This window comes from Kryptolebias marmoratus, linkage group LG11 (assembly GCF_001649575.2).
Source record: "Kryptolebias marmoratus isolate JLee-2015 linkage group LG11, ASM164957v2, whole genome shotgun sequence".
Taxonomy (NCBI): domain Eukaryota; kingdom Metazoa; phylum Chordata; class Actinopteri; order Cyprinodontiformes; family Rivulidae; genus Kryptolebias; species Kryptolebias marmoratus.
Genome location: NC_051440.1, coordinates 6405282 through 6424967, shown reverse-complemented (window position 1 = coordinate 6424967; position 19686 = coordinate 6405282). Strand labels below are relative to the sequence as shown.

The window sequence follows — 19686 nt, the reverse complement described above, 5'->3', positions numbered from 1 at the left end:
CTAGAGGAGAGAGGGGGGAATAAAAAGGAAAAAGGAGGGAAGAGTCTGGGACTGGCTGGCATGATAACAGGGTCAGTTAGACTCATGACTTGGTAAAGGATTGTACCTAAATGGTGGACCATTATCAACCATCCAAATAATTAAAAAGGTCAAAACTCAAATGTATGTGTGTGTAAGCATCTGGAAAGACATACAGTCAACAGAAAAAAGAGAGGAATGGAGTAAAGTGGCTCACTGAGCTCCTTAAAGTCAACGGCAAAGAAAAGAGCTCCATAAACAAAAGAGGGCTTTGATACTGTAATCTTGCTGCGTTAGGACCAAAGCACGCCATACACATTTTACTAAGATCTAAACAAATCAAGTCAGCTTGTATAAAAGGTGTATAATGCTACACATCTCATTTGAAGGCTTCTTGTAAGGTTTTTGCTTACTAATGTCATTTTTTTTTTGTCTGAGGTTCCATTGAGCTTTTGTCTTGGTTTCCCTTCATGCTGAGAATTCAACACAAGCCGAAGGTTGGGATGTACATTAAACCAGAAAAGATCGCACTGCAGCAGCCATAAAAATAGACACTAAGAAGAGTGCTTGCTGATGTAAACAGAACAGATTCCAAAGATACTTCTTTTTTTTTTTTTAAAGGGTCTCGCAGATGTTTTATGAGCTTGGAAACACATTAAACACGTTTCTCCGGCTCGAGGATACATATAACGTAGTTTGGCGGGCACGGCTGAATGTAAACAAAACCCTGTTTGTTTACAGGCCTCCACAGGACGCCTTTAATCAAAGCACAACCATGCATTATTAAACCAAGGAGATCTCGTGAACAGCACCAACTTCGCTCTAATGAAGTCAGCCGTTCACACCTCCACTTGCATCATCTGCTGTGCTTCTGCTAAAGGGGGGGAGGGGGGGTTACTGTTGTTGTGGCTTACATAAGCCCCTTGCCTGTGCTCTCGCATTCAGGCAGGAGCCCACTCACATCAGTGGGTGACGTCCCTCCAGGGAAACTCGTGCATCCCCAGGGAAGCGAGAGCATGTCGTTGGCACAAACCATTTGGCCGGGCCTCAGAGGGAGCTTTCTTCTTTTTTTTTTTTTTTTTTTCCTTCTTTAATTGTAGCTCGTGTCACGCTGAAATGATCTAGAGGGCTGCACAGTCACGAGTGGCTGCCCGCAATAAAGCGTGTCCCGTCACATGAGGGGCGTGCGTTACTTTTACAGCTCGGCTCGTTGTTCACTGCTGTTGGTGTGTTGCGGACGTGTAAAAGAGACGAAGGGTTCTTCTCAGCTTCGGTCTTTGTTTCTTTTGGTTGTTTTTTTGGTTGTTTTTTTTTAGGCCAACTGAGTTGAGGGAGCTGTTTCGTTTGAGGTACTTTGGAAGCAGCTAATAATGAAAGATCATAGTGCAGACTGTGTGCTGTCAGCTGTAGGTCGGACCTTTTAAAGCAGGGCTCTGCGGAAACCTAACCTGTTGCAGATAGCTCAATGAACAACCTCTGGTTAGAGGAAATAGGGTCCAGAACATCGCACCTCACGAATTGCTCTCTAATTCTATAAAACAAATCCAGCATGTCATGATACTTGGAGTAGTGGCTGTTGTATATTTCACCTTTCTTTAATCATGCCTTTTACGTAACTCTTTCATGTAATTTTATCAACTAAGACTATAATTTCATCAGCCATGTGCCTTTCATTAGTTAGTTATTTGTTGTAATGTGTTATTTTGCCTTGCACTATCAACCTGCCGTTTACATGATGTGCCTATATTGTGCTCATGTCTAATTAATGTGCATTATTCCTTTTTTTAAATAAATTAACTTGTACTTAAGTGGATGTTAACAAAATGACTCAGGAACTCAGTGAAACTCCTAAAGTAATCACTAGATGAATGTCTCCAACTGCTTAAACCTTAAAATGGTCGCCACAGTTTATCAACCTTAGCAAACACTAAAATCAACTATAACTTTGTCAGATTTACAGATATGGAGCTAATGTTTACCATGTTAGTAGCTGAGAGTCCTCCATAACACCCACTCTGAGCACTAACAGATCCTGCAAGATCTCACTACGCTGAATGAAACCGCGCGTAACGTCATTTTCCTGGTTTTACCGCCATTTTGCAACCTGAGATGCACATAAGTTTCACACTCTGGCATAAAAGGCGGTGGATGATGTGCATTACTTCAATGAATGCTTGGCCTTTAATTGAACAAGTTCTCGTATATGGAAGCATGTGATTTCCACATGTGAAGTTCATGTGGTTTTTCTGTACGGGCAGAACCCGCACACTTCAAACGATCTTAATTGCCCTTTTGATAATGTGTTGAGTCAAAATGTGGAAAAGGTTGAGAACTTTAGATGGTAGAAATCCCCCTAAAATGGGCACTTGTTTGAGTAGCTGTTAGCTCGAGTTATCTGCAACAGGCAAGATGGTGTTTACTCATGATTTTTCAACAGAAATCTACCCCAGAGAGCTGAACTATTCCTGTAAGGATACCGTCTAATTGTGCACAGATGCGCAAGGAATCCATTTAAAAGAAAGCGGGGTGGAGGGGTGGTGGTGGGGGGAAATCAGTTTACTGATAATTTATCATTTCACATCCCAGTTATTTAGCAGATTATTTCTGAAGAACTGTGCGTTCTGCTCAAAGAAACAGCATCTAATTGAACTTCACGGGCTGCAGTCAACAATAAACTGTTTGGGAAGTGCTCTGAAACTAATCGTATTTTCACTTCAGCTGTAGGAATAAAAAAAATGAGGTGGGGGGTGGGGGGGGGTAACAATTTGCCAGCCAGCTGACTGTGAGACAGGTGAAATTGAATGTTGGGGCTTCGAGAGCAAAAACCGAAGCTTTAATCTTAACATCCGGCTGTAGAGAAGGTTTAATGGCAAAAATTAAAAGCAAAACCCAAGCGAGGAAGAGGGGGGGGGTTCAGTAAAGCCTACCTGCGCTTTACTCTGTGCTTAACACTCAGCGCCTAATTAGCTTCGGGTGCAGGTTTGTCGAACAACAAAAAAAAGAAACCCTAAAGAACGAGACATTGATCAAGCGGGAAGCCTGGAGAGAGTAATCACCGGGAAACTCGGGCATCACGATTTGTCTTTAATTAAAAGTAAAAAAGGTCTCTCCATGCGTTCATCCTGACAGCAGCTGCTCTCCCAGGAGGGCCGCTCCGATTGCAGATCGAGACGAATGGGAAGGAGTCCCGGAAAAGCCACAAGTTGAGATGCAGGGAGAAAAGATGCAGAGGCCCCGTCCGGCCGGGATTCTTCCCTCCGAGTGGGAGTCAACAGGTTTTGCTGATTCGCGAGCATGCAAAAAGCTGGGCAGGGTTTTTACGAGTGACAGGCGTGAGGGTGTGTGAGTTACAGACGGAAAGAGAAGGAAGGGCGTCCCTCTGATGGTCCCCTCCCCAGACCTGCCCCCTTTTTTTTTGCATGGAGAGGAGTAATCTTGTGGCAGATCCCAAAAAACTGGAAACTCATTCAGTCTCTTCTGAATGGAGCGTGTTGAATGTGAGAGTGGAGGACCTGAACTTTGAGCAACGCCACTATGAGAGCTCTGCATCCAGTCCTGGCCGGTGCCCTGCTGACCCTGCTGACCTGCCTCCCCGGCCCTGGTCATGGAGGTAGGTGCCACTGCAAGTCACTCTCTTAAGTGTCCTGAACCCCCCGCTTCCTCCTCTTCCTTCTTCTGGATTCTTATGTCAGAGATGTACGAGGGGAGATCTAATCACTACTCCCCCCCATTTGATGGTTGCTCATAAATCAGAGCAGGCTGGGGAGGTAATGCCTCCAACTTGGACTCAGCTGAAACTTTTATTGCCACAACAGGAGAAAAGTTCACTTTTTTCATATTCTTATCTGTTATTCATATTCATAGCATGTATGTCATGCATTGTGATGAAATTTTCTTTTCCTGGGTTGAAACTCGATACGTTGGGGGGGGTGAGATGTGGCATTATCTGACCCCTCCGGTCTGAAACATCTGCAGGCTTTTCATCTGATGCTCTTTTTTTTTTTCCTGCCTTTTTTTCCCTGCTGAATTTGTGAGTGTATATTCTCTTGCGAATGTTTGCTCTGAAAGCAACGCTGCCAAAGGGGCTGGAGGTAGCGGAGTCAAAGCTCTTGGAGCTTAGCCCCCCCCTCCTCCTCTGTCGATGGCTATGAATGGCTCTTTCAAAAGAGAGGTGCGCTGTGGCAGGCAGGGCTGCTCCTCACTCACCCAGAGAGAAGAGATGAAAGTCAGAGAGGGAGTGTGGGCCTTGTAAATGTGTCAGAGAGGCAGTGTGGCAGGGGAAGGGAAGGAGGGGATGGCTGGGTGGCTAAGACTCGGACAATAGTCCCATAGAGGTGGTGTGAAGTGCTACAGGTCTTAATGTGATGTGATGCGGGGGGCCTAAAAGTCACGCTGGATGCAAGGAAAGTTTTGACAGAGATGTAGAGGAGTGGTCCCCAAAGTTGGGGTGGGGGACATCCATCCATCCATCCATCCATCCGTCCATTTTCTTTACCCGCTTCTCCTTTCCAGGTCACGGGAAAGCTGGTCCCTATCTCCAGCGGTCACTGTGCGAGAGGCTGGGGACACCCTGGTCCATCACAGGGACACATAGAGACAAACGTGACAAACAACCATTCACCCTTGATGGGGCTCTTTGTTAAATGTCTCCTTAGCGGCGTTTGTGTATTTAACCTTCAGCAGCTTAGGTCACCGGTCTCTACGGCTTGTATTTTTTTGAGTCGAAAGCCGAAACGTTTGGGGACCACTGATGTAGAGGAGTGGTCCTCAAACGTTTCAAGAAGAATACTAAGCCCTTCAAGTGGCGCCACTATGACAAGCCCAATCACCAGTCGTTGAACCACTCGTCTCTTTGGTCAACTCTGACTTTAGATTTTGCGTCACAGCTCGGCCTATGATGGGGCACAGCGGTTTGTTATTTAACTGGTTAACATCTGATACAAATGTTTCTCCTGGGTACCACTAGAGGGATCCTGAGCATCCCAGCTTGAGAACCGAGAGGCGCTGGTATCAGGATGGGAAGTTAAAATCCTGCCTGACCAACCAGATCAGCACAGAGTTGTGCAGCTGTCAAGTTGGAAGCTTCAGCCTTGGACTTAGATAGCTGTTGCACCCATTGTCTCTCTCCCACCCCCAACTGCTGCCGTTTCTCAGAAAGCACCTCTGCAAACTCCACTTCAATTAACATTCCATTGGCAGCTACTGTAAGGGAGCTAATGCTTTGTTTTAGTGGCACAGAATCACAGATCAGCCAGGGAGCCGGGTTCAGTTTTGTCAGCGCCATGATCACGTTCATCACGAGTGTAAAAAAAGAGTCACCTGCAACTCCTGTTTCTTGTCGCTCGCTCGCAGACAAGCCTGACCGGCTGGCGCGGCAGCGATGCCTCCACTCAACGGAGGCACAGTGGTCACAACGGGTCAGAAGGATCGCCGCACAAAAACAATGGGGATGCAGCTGATGCAATTCCTTTCAGATCTGTCGAAGAACAAATGTTCCTCTAACGAAACTAAGACGGGGAAACGGAAAAAACTAAATAGTGGGGAACAGATTCTGCTTATCTAATTATCAACTGGCACGATTCCTGCTGCGCCGGTGCGGCAGAACTCACCTGCTGACCCTGGAGGGCTAATCGCTAATGTTGACCAGATGTACCAAGTCACTGACTGGGTTGTACCTCCACCCCCACTCCAAAAAATGCCTACAACAAGCTCTCAGGCAGCCCTTCTGCAACATGCGCCTCCCCCCAAGTTCACACCCTCACATGTCCTACACCAGGTCTGCTTCAAACCTTTTTTGGAGTCACTTCGCCGTCTTTTCTGTAGCTGTCCAGAAATCCATCATTTGGCTGTTTCTGCTGAGTTGTGCGTCCAAGAACATCTCACACAGGAGCGGTTGTTTAAACACAGCACGGCACGGCACGCCAGTCCTAGTCATAACAACACGTTTTCTTTGTGGAGTGGCCTTCATTTTCCTCTCCGGTGTGTTTCGTTAGCACAAGGCCTGCAGAGTTAGCATCAGCTCATAAAACACTTTTTTTTCTGTTTGAGCTTGTGTAAGGAAAAAAAATAGATGACAGGGGTTTCTGTTAGGCTTTCTGGTGAGCTAATGTTGCACTTATATATATATACATATAAAAAAAAGGTATGGTTATGAAACTTTTTTAGCTCATCGTCAGTAATATCCTCCCACTTTGAAATCTTGAAGTGAAGTTTTGACAGCGCTGAGCAGCCGTCGGAGCATGTCCGCTTTATCGCCACTGCATCTAAAGTCGATCTCGATATTTTTGTTTTTCCTGTCCCGGGGTGTCTTGAAACACAGCCGCTCTTGTCCTCGGCGGCTGTTCAGTTTCAGTTCCACCGAAGTTCGGAAAATCTGGGAGGGCCAGTGTTTCCAAACCATAAATTGCTCACATGTGCCTTCATGTTGTCTGGTTGGTATGGTGATACTTTTTTTCTTTTTTCTTTCTATTTTTTTTTCTGTCAGTGTCTTAATAGAGGCCCAAAGTGTGATTTTATCAGCTGTGTGTTCCTACTTTAGCACCGTCTGTTGCCTCTTCACGCTGCAAATGAGGAAAAAGTTAATGACTCTGTTCTTGCCCCATTAACAAGCAGTCTTCAGCATCTTTTTTTTTTTTTGCCAAAGTTTGCTTTTTGAAAATCCATTTAGAGCTTTTCTTCAAAGCAAACCCGAACCGACAGATGAACAAATTAACAGGATTTTTTTGTCCATCTGTGCTGAAGAACTGATGCTGCCCCTGTGTAAAATCCTACAAATACACATAATGCGGGGAAAGATAGCCAGATGACAGTGGGAGAAATGTGTCCATCCGTTCTTTTTGCCTGCTTCTTCCTGTTCAGGTGCCTAGCTCTGTTGGACCAGAGGTGAGGAACACCCTGAACAGGTCACCGGTCCACAACAGAGCCACGGAGAGACAAACAGGGCTCTGTAGACTGATGCCTATAGACGGTTTACGATAATCGGTCGGGTTCACATGTAAGTTTTCAAACTGTATGAATACCCAGAGTAAACCTAAACTTCACCAGAAAGGCCAGAGCCAAACTTGTCGTACATTTCCACCATGCACCCCCTGAGCAACGGCATTGCTGCCTAAATATTATGCAGTATGAGTAGATGCTTGAAGCCCTTTAAATTATTTGGTACAAAGTTTGGGGGTTTTAGAAACTTGCTCCTGAATATCTTTACCTCTGCCGAGGAGGTTATGTTTTCGGTAGAGTTTCTTTATCGGTCTGTCTGTGCACAAGGTTACTCAAAAAGTTATGAACGGGTTTTCATGAAATACTTGGGAAACGTCAGACATGGTACAACAAACACATGATTCGATTTTGGTGCTGATCCGGTCAAAGGGCAAGGTCACAGATCCTGTGCTCTAACTCTGCAACCGTGTAACGTAGGAATGTCAAACTGCACAGCCGGACACCTCATGGGTGAAGGGTGATGCCTATTGATTTCAAGGCAACAGGGTCAAAGGTCAAGGTCAAGGTGACCCCTTTGTTATGTTTTTGGTTGTGTTTTTTTCTGTCTCTTAGCAAAGATTACATGAAAACTAATAAACAGATTTGGATGAAATTTTCAAGACATGTTGGGGTCATCACAAAACAAAAGAAAACAAAAAAAAAAGGTTTGGATGGTGATTCAGATTATGACCCAGATCTCGGTAATTTTGTTTGTTTTTTTGGCGCTCTGTTCTTGCCGGAGGTTTTTCGCTCTCCAAGTGCTTCTCGTTACGTTCTCGGACGGTTTCCAATTTTAGGAAGTGGGCTATTTTCTGAACTTTGACATTGCTGTTAATTTTACATTACAAATTACATTAAGTGCAGAAATTTGGGGGTATTCCTGTTAGAAGCCCAACGTTTTGTGGTGGTTTGTTGGTGGGCCCGAGGATGTAGAGCAGCAGGTGGCATGCAGGCAGACTGAATCCAAAACAAACAAACCAAAAATTTCTACTTTATTCGAAGAAAACAGGCCTGAATGGGGAAGTTACATGTGTGGATTTCAATGAACTGAGACAACCAAAGAGTAGGAATACTGGGAAGGTGATTGCTTGAAAGAGGATAGGTAGGTTGACAACAAATTGCAGACACAGGAGGATGTAAAGGACAAACCAGGAGCTCCAGTAAAACTGCAGCAAATGTCGTGAATATGGTTTCTGTGAGCACATGGTGCAATAAGATTCCATTCTCCATTCACATCCTGTCACCTGTATTCGGAAAAAAATCTGCGTGTTTTGTTATTAAACTTGGAGTTGTTTGCCTGTAAGTGCGTCCTCCTACACAATAAGCTTCCTGGTGAAACTCTGTGAGCCGAAAGGTGCATTTCATTCAACTAAAAACTCATAAACGAATCGCCTGGAGGACTAGAACTCATCTGATTGGTTGTTGTTTCTGTTGAAGTCATGGGACTATCAGTGTCCACTCTCTCACAGAATCAAAAACATAACACCGCCAGGCTGGACAGGTCAACAGAAACACTGGGAAACACACCAATACAAATGGAAAACCCCTTAAAAAAACACTAAAAACTCACACCGGGAAAACAAGACCAAAACACCAAAAATGTGACTGGAGCTGTTTTAAGAGTGCAGCAACCCACTTTGGTCCCGCTCTGACAAGCCGTTAGTTAAAATAAAACTTTACTTCTCCAAAACCGATATCGTTCATTGAATGTTGAAACCATTCCACAGAGTCCCACTGTAACAGATCTGAACTTTAATAAGGAGCCTTGCATCCCAAGCTTGTAAATGAGCCCATTACACACACACACACACACACACACACACCCATCATGTCTCCGTGGTAACACCAAAAAAATAAGTAAACAAGCATGGAATATGCCTCGGCTGTGTGACCTGTCAGTGTTACAGGACTTCCTTGTACTCCTCGAGAGTCGGCACGGAGAAATGCTTTGGGCAGTTTTCAGCCCAACATTCGCTGCCGGAAAAAATGACGAGATCTGCTCGGACGCAGCCCGTTAGCTTCCTAATTCTCATTGTGGTAATCATTTTTTTTAAAAAGGCTTACCTTTGAAAAAAACTTCATAAAAGTTAAGCAAGGTTTTTCCCGCCAAAATAGCCTCATCACTATAAAAGCTTATTGGACTATATACCTAATATAATGAATACTTTATTATTTCTTAATAATTTTTCACAACTATACAAACAGGACAGTGTTTACGTCATATGAGCAGGAGTTTGGTCGCTTTCGTTTGTCCTGACGTGCAAAACTGCAATAAATGTCAACAATTTATTACAGATCTTTCATTTTATAATTTTACATATAGTATTTTTAAAACACTTAACTAGTCATGTTAGTTTGTTTCGCTGCTCTGGACAGGTTTTATTTAGCGATAGAAAGAGCAGAAATGGCACTTTCAATTGGAAAGGTTGCAGACCCCTGTGCTAGATCGGATTTCGGCGAGGATTTTCAGCCACGCGATAACAGTCTTCTTCTGTAGTCTTTAATGTGGACATTTCACCTTGGCGTGGATATCCAGGTTTTTTTAGAATTCCTGCTTGTTATATGTATGGATTTGTTTTAGTAGAGGAAAAATATCTTGAATGATGTAGTCAAAATAGCTATTCATGACAAAGTCAGTTTGTAAACGGCAAACTAAATCATTTAGAAAATTATTGCTTTTAGCTTCCTCTCCAAATGAGTATTGTTAACCTTGAGACAAGGCTGGGTTACCAACTAGTGACCTGGTAAACTTGGGTCCATCAGCTCATTTTCACCCGACAAGTTGGCCGTTCTACAATCTGACCGTCGTGCAGCTATTTTTGTGTGTGTGTGTGTGTGTGCTCTACAGATTTGGAGCAAGTCACATGTTGAGCACAGAGTCATAGCAACTGCCTGTCATATCCGCAAACATGACACCCACGTGGAAGTGAACGGAGTCGCTCTTTAAAACGGGGGGGGGGGCAGGACATGTGATGAAGCCATCTGCTTGTCCTTCACTGGCTTCACAGATGTGCCAGATGAACGTGCCTTCCAAAACATAAAAAAAAAGAGAGACAAACCCCGCTCTCCTATCAAACGCGACGCAAGCTCCTTGTGAGTTCAAAAGCCAAAGCGCTCAGTTTGTTCTCATTGTGATGCGCAAAAAAAAAAAAAAAAAAAGATGTGTCCCCAGCCTTGAGGACTATATCCTCCCTTGGCAGACGATCTTTCCCCCCACACATTGCTCTCTTTGAGGTTGCTGGCTGTCAACTGCAAGCTGCTCGGGATTATACTTTAGGGCTACGATCTGCTTAGAGCAGGAACTTGGCCCACACGCAAACCTCGTTCAGCCCAGGGTGAGAACACACACACACAAAAACAAAAAAGTTTCTGTGCGTAAACACAGGCCCCGATTCTGGATGGAAGGTCAGAGGCCATCTCCTCGCAGCCTTCAGTGTCGTTAAGACCCCCCCCCCCGCCACCCCGTCCCCCTTTTTGCATCAGTCAAAGGAGCTGTTCAGCGACAATCGGTCTCCACCCCGATTTAAAGTCTGCAAGGGGGCAATTTGGGATTTCAGATTGTTGTGATTACCTTGCAGTCGTGCAATTTCGTGCAATTCTAAGGTCGCGGCCTTACCTACAAAGAGCACACAGGGTTAGACCTGCAAGGCTGGAGGAGGAAAACGGTGAAGTTCACGGGCAAAAACACCAGTGGGTGGACACTAGGAATGAGTGAGTACACCACTACCTGTATCTGTATCTGTTCAACCAGCTAAATTATCTGTATCCCTATCTGTACGCGGAGTGAGCGGGGCCTAACCTGGAAGTTGGTTAGGCTGTTTTCAGCTCTGTCTTATCAAATGCACCGCGTATGTTGCACAGCTTTCGCTGCAGAGATGTATGTGTATATAGAGAGGGGCGGGCGCTCTGTGACAGGCCAATCACAGATCATGAAAACAGTCAGTTACTCAATGAGTATTTTCCTTCAGGACGAGCACGGATATTGATGAGTTTTACTTGTATCATGCTCGTACTGGTGGACACGGGAGGAAAAAGGCTGTGTTGTGTATGTGAAGGGGAAAAAAAGCAGATTTATGCACTAATTATACAAAAAATAATTATTATTCGACACACCAAATGTTTTTGCAGGGAGACTCTTTTTCTGTAACCGAGTTCATGACTATTTGAGTAACGTCAAAGCTTCCCCAGTGGTGAATATGGTTTCTGTGAGCACATGTGGTGTAATAAGATTCCATTCTCCATTCACATCCTGTCACCTGTATTCGGAAAAAAATCTGCGTGTTTTGTTATTAAAATTGGAGTTGTTTGCCTGTAAGTGCGTCCTCCTACACAATAAGCTTCCTGGTGAAACTCTGTGAGCCGAAAGGCGCATTTCATTCAACTAAAAACTCATAAACGAATCGCCTGGAGGACTAGAACTCATCTGATTGGTTGTTGTTTCTGTTGAAGTCATGGGACTATCAGTGTCCACTCTCTCACAGTCCAGATCACAGGTGTCAAACTCAAGGCCTGCGGGCCAGACCAGAGTCAGCACTGAATAACAGTTCTTGGAAGCGTGTCATTTTTGGACATGTTACAACTACAATGAGATAAAGCAGACTGCATTTCGTATGCTATTTAAAAGGTATAATTTATTGGAAAATCTTGCGACAGGACGCAGATTTATGTACCCATTAGGCTGTGGCGCGATAACCCGGAACATTTGCATTCCAGGCCCGTTGTGACCCTGGAAAAGGAAAACCAAAACAGACTTATATTTTTAACTGACTACAGCAGCAGCTGAATTGCGTGTTTATTTCTGATAAGAGCTTTTGGGGGGCGTTTAGTGCCCAAAATGTAAAAAACTCAGGAGAAAATTCTCATCGCGGCAGAACTGCCAAGCTTTCAATAAGCAGGAATTATGCATGACCAGATGCCTCGATATGAGCAGCCTCTATGGGCTTTGCTGTTTTTGATTTTTCTCCCTATTTAGAAAAGACAGTCTGTTTTATCGTTCAACTGAAGATGAAGCCATTCTTTCCCGCCTGCCATTGTTTCTCTTATCCACCGAATAGAAAGGAGCTTTTATAGAATTAATCATTCAGTTGAACCCCTTTGAGATTACCCATCTAGATATTTTCTTATTGTGAATTATCAACCTAAAATACAGTCATATGTTTATTATTGTTACTGTGTGATACAGAAAGCCCTGAAGATTGGTATTCACTCATTATTCTTCTGTTTCTGTCACAATTTTTAATTTGCCACTCTTCCTGCATGATGGATAGTGTGCTGTGACGTTTGGGAAGCAGTACATTGTACGTGTGTAGAAGAAATTCACAGAAAAAAAAGTCTCCATAGACAACAATGAAATTAAGCTGAGGCATGCTTCACATCAGGAACATTATTGAAAGTTTAAACAGCTCACAGAGAGTTGGACTTTACACGAGTGAACTGGCATTTTGATATTTTTAATTTTTCACACAATGGCAGTTTAGGTTTTTATGATTTTTTATTTTATTTTGGGATTTTACCCCAGAAGGTTCAACTTGTTGTGGTAATTTTGCACACTAACATTTAAGCTTAAGTTTTTGCAAACCCTCTCTTCTGGATCCCACAGACTTTACGCTTACTATAAAGTTTAGCCGTCAAAGCGAAGCACTTGGTGCGTCCCGCGCTGCTGTCGTTCAAGCACCCAAACTCTCATTGACTTTCACCGTTTCTGAGCTCACACTTTCTTCTTCAGAACTGGAAGTGAAGGGGTCTTTTAATTTGTCCTATCTTCATCATAAAATACCGTAAAAACATAAAAATTGCTGTGTATGACGACGAAATCTTTCTGGCACTTAAGGGTAAATTTACCAAAAGATACAACTCATAGTTTTCACTCCACGACTGCTTGTTTGAGGCTTAATGTTTTACTCGACATGCCTTATTTTAGAGGGCTGTCTGGGAGTGAGAGACACGGGTGTGTGGTTACCATGGTGACCCTAATGAGCCACTGGCACAGCTTTAACACGTCTTTTAATTATGATCCTCTTCACACTTCTTAAACAGCGTATACATCAAAATGTCAGCATTTTGTCAGCTTAAGTCATTACGAAAGCAAGTCCCACATTTCTACTTGGCTTTAGAGAAGAACGCTGATTTATGTTGAAATTTTCAGGGAGTCACCAGTGTTAAGATGTCCCGATCGGTATTATCAGACTGGCTTGGTCAGACAAAAAAGGCACACTGAGGTGCTGGAAAAAAAACAACAAAAAAAACCCCAGCATGAATCATGGGAACAGCTTCCAGTTTTTTTGGACTGATTCATCTCAGATGTGTGAGGGAAAAAAACTTAAGGTTTCCCCTCCAACATCTGCAGCTGGCTTCGGTCAGTCAGGAGCCGACCAAATCTGAAGGCTTTAATCAAAACTGTCCCGCCACTTCTCTTACCTAATATAGACAAAAATAACAGTAATGAAAAGAGAAAAAAAAAAATGCCAGCGTGCCACGGTCAGAAGGCGTTTGAAAGCGTTCTCTCAGCCTTGTTCAAACAGACAGAACGGCTGGTTCATGATTACACGTTCTATCAGGGAAACGGACAACCCCTGGGATTTATGCCAGTGTTGTTTACCATAATCTAGACATGCGGGCTCAGATGCATCAAATACAAACCGCTCTGTGAAATATGCTTAATGGTCGATGCGTTTAATTTCACATGAGCGAAGCTTTGTTCTGCTTAAGGGACTGTTGTGTTCACAGTATCCCCTGGAGACTGATGTCTGTTCTCTCTGCAGCAGTGCTCGGTACACATGAGTCATTGTTTTAAATAAAGAGCAATCCGGTGTGAGTCTGGGGAGTCCCTTCGGCTCGGAGGGGACGTGACTCACAGACACAAGGTTAGAGTAGTTAATCATAAGGTATCAGACTCCAGATTAATTGTTGTGTCACTTTTAATTAGCTCTCGACTCGGAGATGCTGAAAGCTTTTGAATCAGTGTCTGGACTGAGATCTGGCCAGCGGGGTCAACGTAATGAAAGCCTCAAGGTGGAAAAAGAAATGGACTTTTTCACACTTCTGCGATCTTTTTTTTTATACCGGAACTCAACGAGGATGTATGTAAATTGCACCTGCGGGATATTTGAATTGCACGACACCTCTGTGTTGAGAAGAAAGGGCAAAGAATTCAAAATATTAAATAGGTCGCACCTTGTGTTTGTAGCCAACCCTTTGTTCCCAACTATGCTCAATAAGGCTGTAGTCATGTGAAAATTAAAAACAACAACAAAAAAAAAGTTGTTTCAAGCCTCTTTGCTTGGAACTGGTTTTCCAAACAATTATAAAAAGTGAGAGTGCTTTAATGATGGGGACGGCAGCTCCTTTGAGTGAACGGAATCACTAGAATCAGTTCATTAAATTGATTCGTTCAAAAGATTCGTTCACCGAATCCATCAGTTCACACAGTTTATTAGTTAGTTAGCTAGTTAGTTTATTTTTTTCTTTTGTGCCATACACCATAAAAGGTGCCCAGCCCCAATGGGCTTTTAAGACATACAAAAATATTTCAAAGATGCAGAGAGAGACCAAAATCAACATCCTTCAAACAGAAAGTGTCGTTCATTATACGGATCACTCCTCGGCGGCAGTTCGTTGTTTCTGCGCATGCATGAATCAGCAGTTCCTTCAATGGTACGGATCATAGACAAAGAGAAAATAAAATACAAAATATAATATGTTCATCTTGTGAAAAGTTATCCCCCGACCCCTGACGTCAACAGTTCGTTGATTTGAACAGAATTAAGCTGCGCAGTGTTGAGGCATCTTCTGCTCTTTTGGTTTAACCAAATAAGAAGGACGACCGCTCCAAGATGGCAGCCGTATTTCCTGCGGGGTCTACTCTTTATGATGTCTATCACATCTCGGCGGCAGTACATTGTTTCTGCGCATGCGCGAATCAGCAGTACGTGAGTAAATCCCGCCCCGCCCGCACGGCGCACGCTGCTGTGTCGTTTAGATTTACGTCACTCTTCTGAACTAAGTAAGGAGCGAATCAGTGAATAAAGTGATTTGGTTCAGTTCGTTCACTCAAAAGACTCGCTCATTTGAATGACTCGTTTATGTACGACACAACACTGGAGTGCTTATGAAAGGGCAAATAGATATCTCAGAGTCCATGCTCCACTGAATGAAAATGTAGACTCTTGCAAAGAATCACAAATACTTGACAAACCCACCTACATGTAGGATTAAAAGTCGAAAACACTACAACGCCATCTAGTTTTACTTCCAGTTACGCTCAAGTCATAGCTACAGTGAAAATGAGAACGTTCCCATCTACGAGTTTCATAGACGACGATTCTCTGTAAAACCGAAATGAGTTTACCGATCATCTACGAGTTTCCATTTTTTATAAACCCAAAAACTCAGAGATGAGAACTTTCGTAGATAATGACCGGCTTTCTTCGAAACCAGAAATAAGCTTACCAGTCGACCACGAGGTTCTGACTTTTGGTGAAAAAGGTGACGAGTGCGTCTAACTTTACGTGAAAGCATCCCGACGGAGCATTTCTGCCAAACACCTGATGCCTTGATGGGTCACTCAAATTAAAGTGGGATGTAATTTCTATTTTCCACACGGCCAATTTTCAGTGATGTAAAATAAATATGATTACCCCTTTTTTTTTTTTTTTTCACGCAATCAGCCAGACTCCTTCTCTATAATTCCCCCTATATGGCAGAGGGAGGCTGCACTTAGGAGGCCACTTTTCACTTTGCGCCGATGCGAAGGCAAATCACCACCGGCTCCTGTCCTGTTGAAGATCTCCATCAACACCGCCGAGGGATTATGAAGCACTCTGAGTAATTTGAGGCCAGACGGCATCATTACACACCGCCCTTAGACAGAATCAATGGGGCTGGGGGGTGTAGCCCTTGGCCCAGCATCTGGCAGATGACAGTCTGGAGTAGCTTGCACCAGATAAATATAGCTATAGCAGCAACAAAGCTGCCTCACATGAGGTTGGCGGGAAAAAAAAAAGGGGGAAGGGAGAAGGAAAAAACGATCCGAGGAGGGGGGGTTTGTGTGCGTGGTCGGTGTTACGTCTTTTGCAGGCATGTGTGTGAGGGTGTGTATTTTTTTTTTCTTTTCCTGCAAAGTGGTTCACACAGATTTCAGTGTGAGGCAGCCAGAGCGAGTGTCGTCATCCCCTCGTTATAGGGGCCCCTAAAATAACCCGGATGTACGGCCGTCTGCAGTGGCACAAAGCGGCAAACGGCCGCACGCCAGCACTTTTCGACGCGTCACCGTTCCTTTTTTTATTATTATTTATTTTCCCCCTCGTCTGTCACACGGCTGAGCTCCCCGAGCAGAGTTGAATCTTTCACACAGATTTCACAAAGCAGACGCTGAAACCTTGACTGTATTAAGAAAACACGGGGGGAAAGTTGAGAGTCTATGTCATTTATTAAACCACTCAGTCTCTTTTTCGTGAGAATAATGTGCTTCTGGTTAGATTTAAGGAGTTAAATGTGCGTGGCAAGACAACAAGAAGACAGGACTTACTAAAGGAGTATAAAGAATAAAGTTGCTTTGCTATGTTTTGTCTTAATGTCCATATGTTAGACGATGTCCTCATAAGACTGCAAGTGATGCTTTTTTATAAAAAATTAAAAAGTAAACAGTCTCCATGTATTTGTCATGTGATTCCTCAACAAAAACATTAAAGAAATAGTTGCCAAATAGCTTTCAGCCTGCATTTTTATTACGATAAATACAGCTCACGTAAAGTTGGCCTGAATATGTTAAAGTTGCACAGAGTGGTGCCATGCACACAACCCTTAATTCAATGGGATTTTAGTCCACCTCATTCTGGTCACCAGTCAGCCCGATTTCTTCAGGCTTCCTTGGAGCCAGTCTGTTGGAAGGAAGCGGTAAAGTTTGGTTTTTTTCACCGTTCTCTGAGTGAGTCTTCTCTTTAAGGCCTAATCACTAAACCCTCACAAAGTCAGCTGTCGTGTTTAAGTGTTGGTGAGGGTGAGAAACATCATAAAAACGAGAATAGTAAATGGTCCACACTTATATGGGGTCTTTTTTTGTTAAAAAACCTCATTCATTTTCTGCGAACAGCTTCAGGCCACTTCACACAGGCTGACGACCTTGTTGCGCTCTCCACAAACTCCACGAGCTTATTAAAACGTTGCTGGCTCACGAAACTTGGAAAGCCTCCTTCAGTACTTAGGATTTGACAATAGCTTTTTTTCCCCTTGTGTCCTATGTCTCTCTCATACATTCCCGTGCACACTCAACGTGCTCTGTAAGCCATGGCTCAACCCTTCCAGATCAAGTCAAGATGCGGCTGTTGAGTATCGAATTTTCGCCAGGTCGTTTTCGTGACCTTGTCACAATCACAGTCGTAGCCTATAGGCATGAGGTCAAACCTGCTTCAGATTCTCACTGACCTACTATGCTCCCACCCAGGACCACAATTTGCCGCCACCATGATATATATATATATATATATATATATATATATATATATATATATATATATATAAAAGAAACATCTTGACCAATTAAATAAGAAAAATCAAGAATAAAAAGCATGTTTAATAGATAGTTTATACTAATGAAGGGAGGATATATAAGAGAAATATAAGAGCTCATCACATTGCATTTGTTTGTAGGATATTCACTTTACTTTGTTGTGACTTGGACTTATTTTTCCTTACAGTGCGTCCCAACCTCAGACTCCAGCCTGCAGAGTCAACCTCAAGCATTTTGCTTTGCACTGAAGGAATGTCATGGTTCGCCACCAACTTTAGATTTGCAGCTTCAGACATTATTCACATTTCACAAAGTTTAGAGAAGGCCAAGCTAAAAAAAAAATAAACAATTATCTGCCTGATTTCTTTGGCTTTGAAGCAAAAAAAAAAAGGTTCCCTTCTTTTTGTAAATGAGATGATGATGAAAGATCGTGAGAAAAATCTAAACCTTTCGAGCAGCTGAAACCAACATAGGATTGGCCAAAAAAAAAAAACATGATTGGAGACGTCACTATAAATCAAGAACGGTGAGTATTTTGTGGGCAGATGAGTAATTCAAAAAACGGGGAATGTAGAGTTCCACGGTTTTTTAATCTAGAGAGCCCCCCGGATGGGAAGGGAAATGTCTTCAGCTACAGAATAAAAGTCCAGTTGTTGGTTTTTTTTTTTTGTTTAATTTCTTTGTAGTCAGATGTACCACGTTGCATGAGTCTGGGCCCTGGGAAACCGCCGCTGAGGTATGTGAAGATACGGAAAACGTCAGGTGACCCCGTGACCTCAGAGCATCCTGTCTCTTTACAGCCAAAACTGCATTCCCAAACTGCTCCTCAGCGATCCAAGACGTCACCACAGACTTTGTTTGGTTCACTCTAGAGCCAGCAATTTTAATTACTAGACTCTCACAGTCCTTTCTGGTGCCCTGAAGTGGAACGTACATTACTGTAGATTCAAACCTTTGTCGAGGTGCTGCATAACGTGGAACCTTCCTTTTCTTAAAGAAAAAGAACTTTAAATTACATTCAGATAATCCAACATCCATTGAGCTCTAATTCTTGTTTAAAAACCTCTTCAGGTCCATTCCTTCTGGTATGGACTTTTCTCTAAAGTGGGTAAAGTTATGAACAATTAATATCTTACCTGTTGTAGAGAACTCTTTAAACAGGTGTTGTCAAAATTAAAATCTGAAGTTGTTCAAAGACCTATCTGCAGCATGTAAGATATTGATTTTACACAGAAATAATACCAAAGTACGTCAGCAGGACTTGGGAAACCACTCACCACTTTAAAATAGAAATCTGTCCATTAAAACAGAAGTAACTACTCGTGATTAAATTTGATTCTTAAAGAAAAGAAAGGAAAAATACTCTCGCTAAACAATAAAACAATTGTTCCCCACTTTTTAAAGCTGACATCAACACCCGTGTGCTTTAGGGGACGACAGCAGAGTTTCACAAACTCAGTCATAATTTTGAAGATTCGGTAGCGCATCTACTGTGGAAGATCTGCCTTCTGGAATTTGTTATATAGTTGTGTTTTTTTATTGTTTTCGAGTGGAAGGAAGTATTTGCATTAACTGGCCCGGCATCAGCCAACATGCAGCTGTTTAAGAGGGGAAGGGGGGAGAATAAATAAAAATCCTGGTAACTGTAAATGGAACAAATTAGGTCCGCTGACTTGCCAAGAAGATTATCTAGAAAGTATAGTTTATATGCAGGATAAAGCTCCCTTTTTCCTCTGTAGCTTTATCTGCTCACCTGATAAAGTTTTAACAGGACGAATGGCATTTAGGTCAGTAATTCTGCTCAGCAAGCATGTGCCATTGTGTCGCTAATTACGTTTGACGTGAAACATTTGTTTCATTGGCCGCAAGGTCTTTTAGCAGACACATGCCTAATTTAAGCTAAAACGTTGGCTTGTGGCTGATCAGAGTCTGAACTTGTTGAACACACGGCAGCATGGACGCTGACCTCGATGTCCTCATGTTTTTTTAAATCGCGTTCTCTTTGTCGAAAGTGCTTGACATTTTTATCAGAACCTCCACCCCCAGGTGAGCTGGGGTTCTTTTTAAACGACCACAGCGATTTTGTGATGGGTGAAATCCAAACCACATTCCAATAAAAACTTTTTTTTTTAAAAAAAAGCATGACATTGTCACTGGAAGCCTGAATTATCAAGTTACTGCCAGGC

At 43.1% G+C, this 19686-nt stretch overlaps 1 protein-coding gene across 1 annotated transcript in view; it reads left to right on the top strand.

Annotated features, from left to right (window-relative positions):
* Positions 1 to 3448: 3448 nt before the first annotated feature.
* The window catches only part of cspg4 (chondroitin sulfate proteoglycan 4), a 77839-nt gene continuing 61601 nt past the window's right edge, over positions 3449 to 19686 (top strand). The window contains exon 1 of the mRNA XM_017430017.2: positions 3449 to 3628. Coding sequence (XP_017285506.1) covers positions 3553 to 3628 — 76 coding nt within the window. The 5' untranslated portion in view covers positions 3449 to 3552. The remainder of the gene's footprint in view (positions 3629 to 19686) is intronic.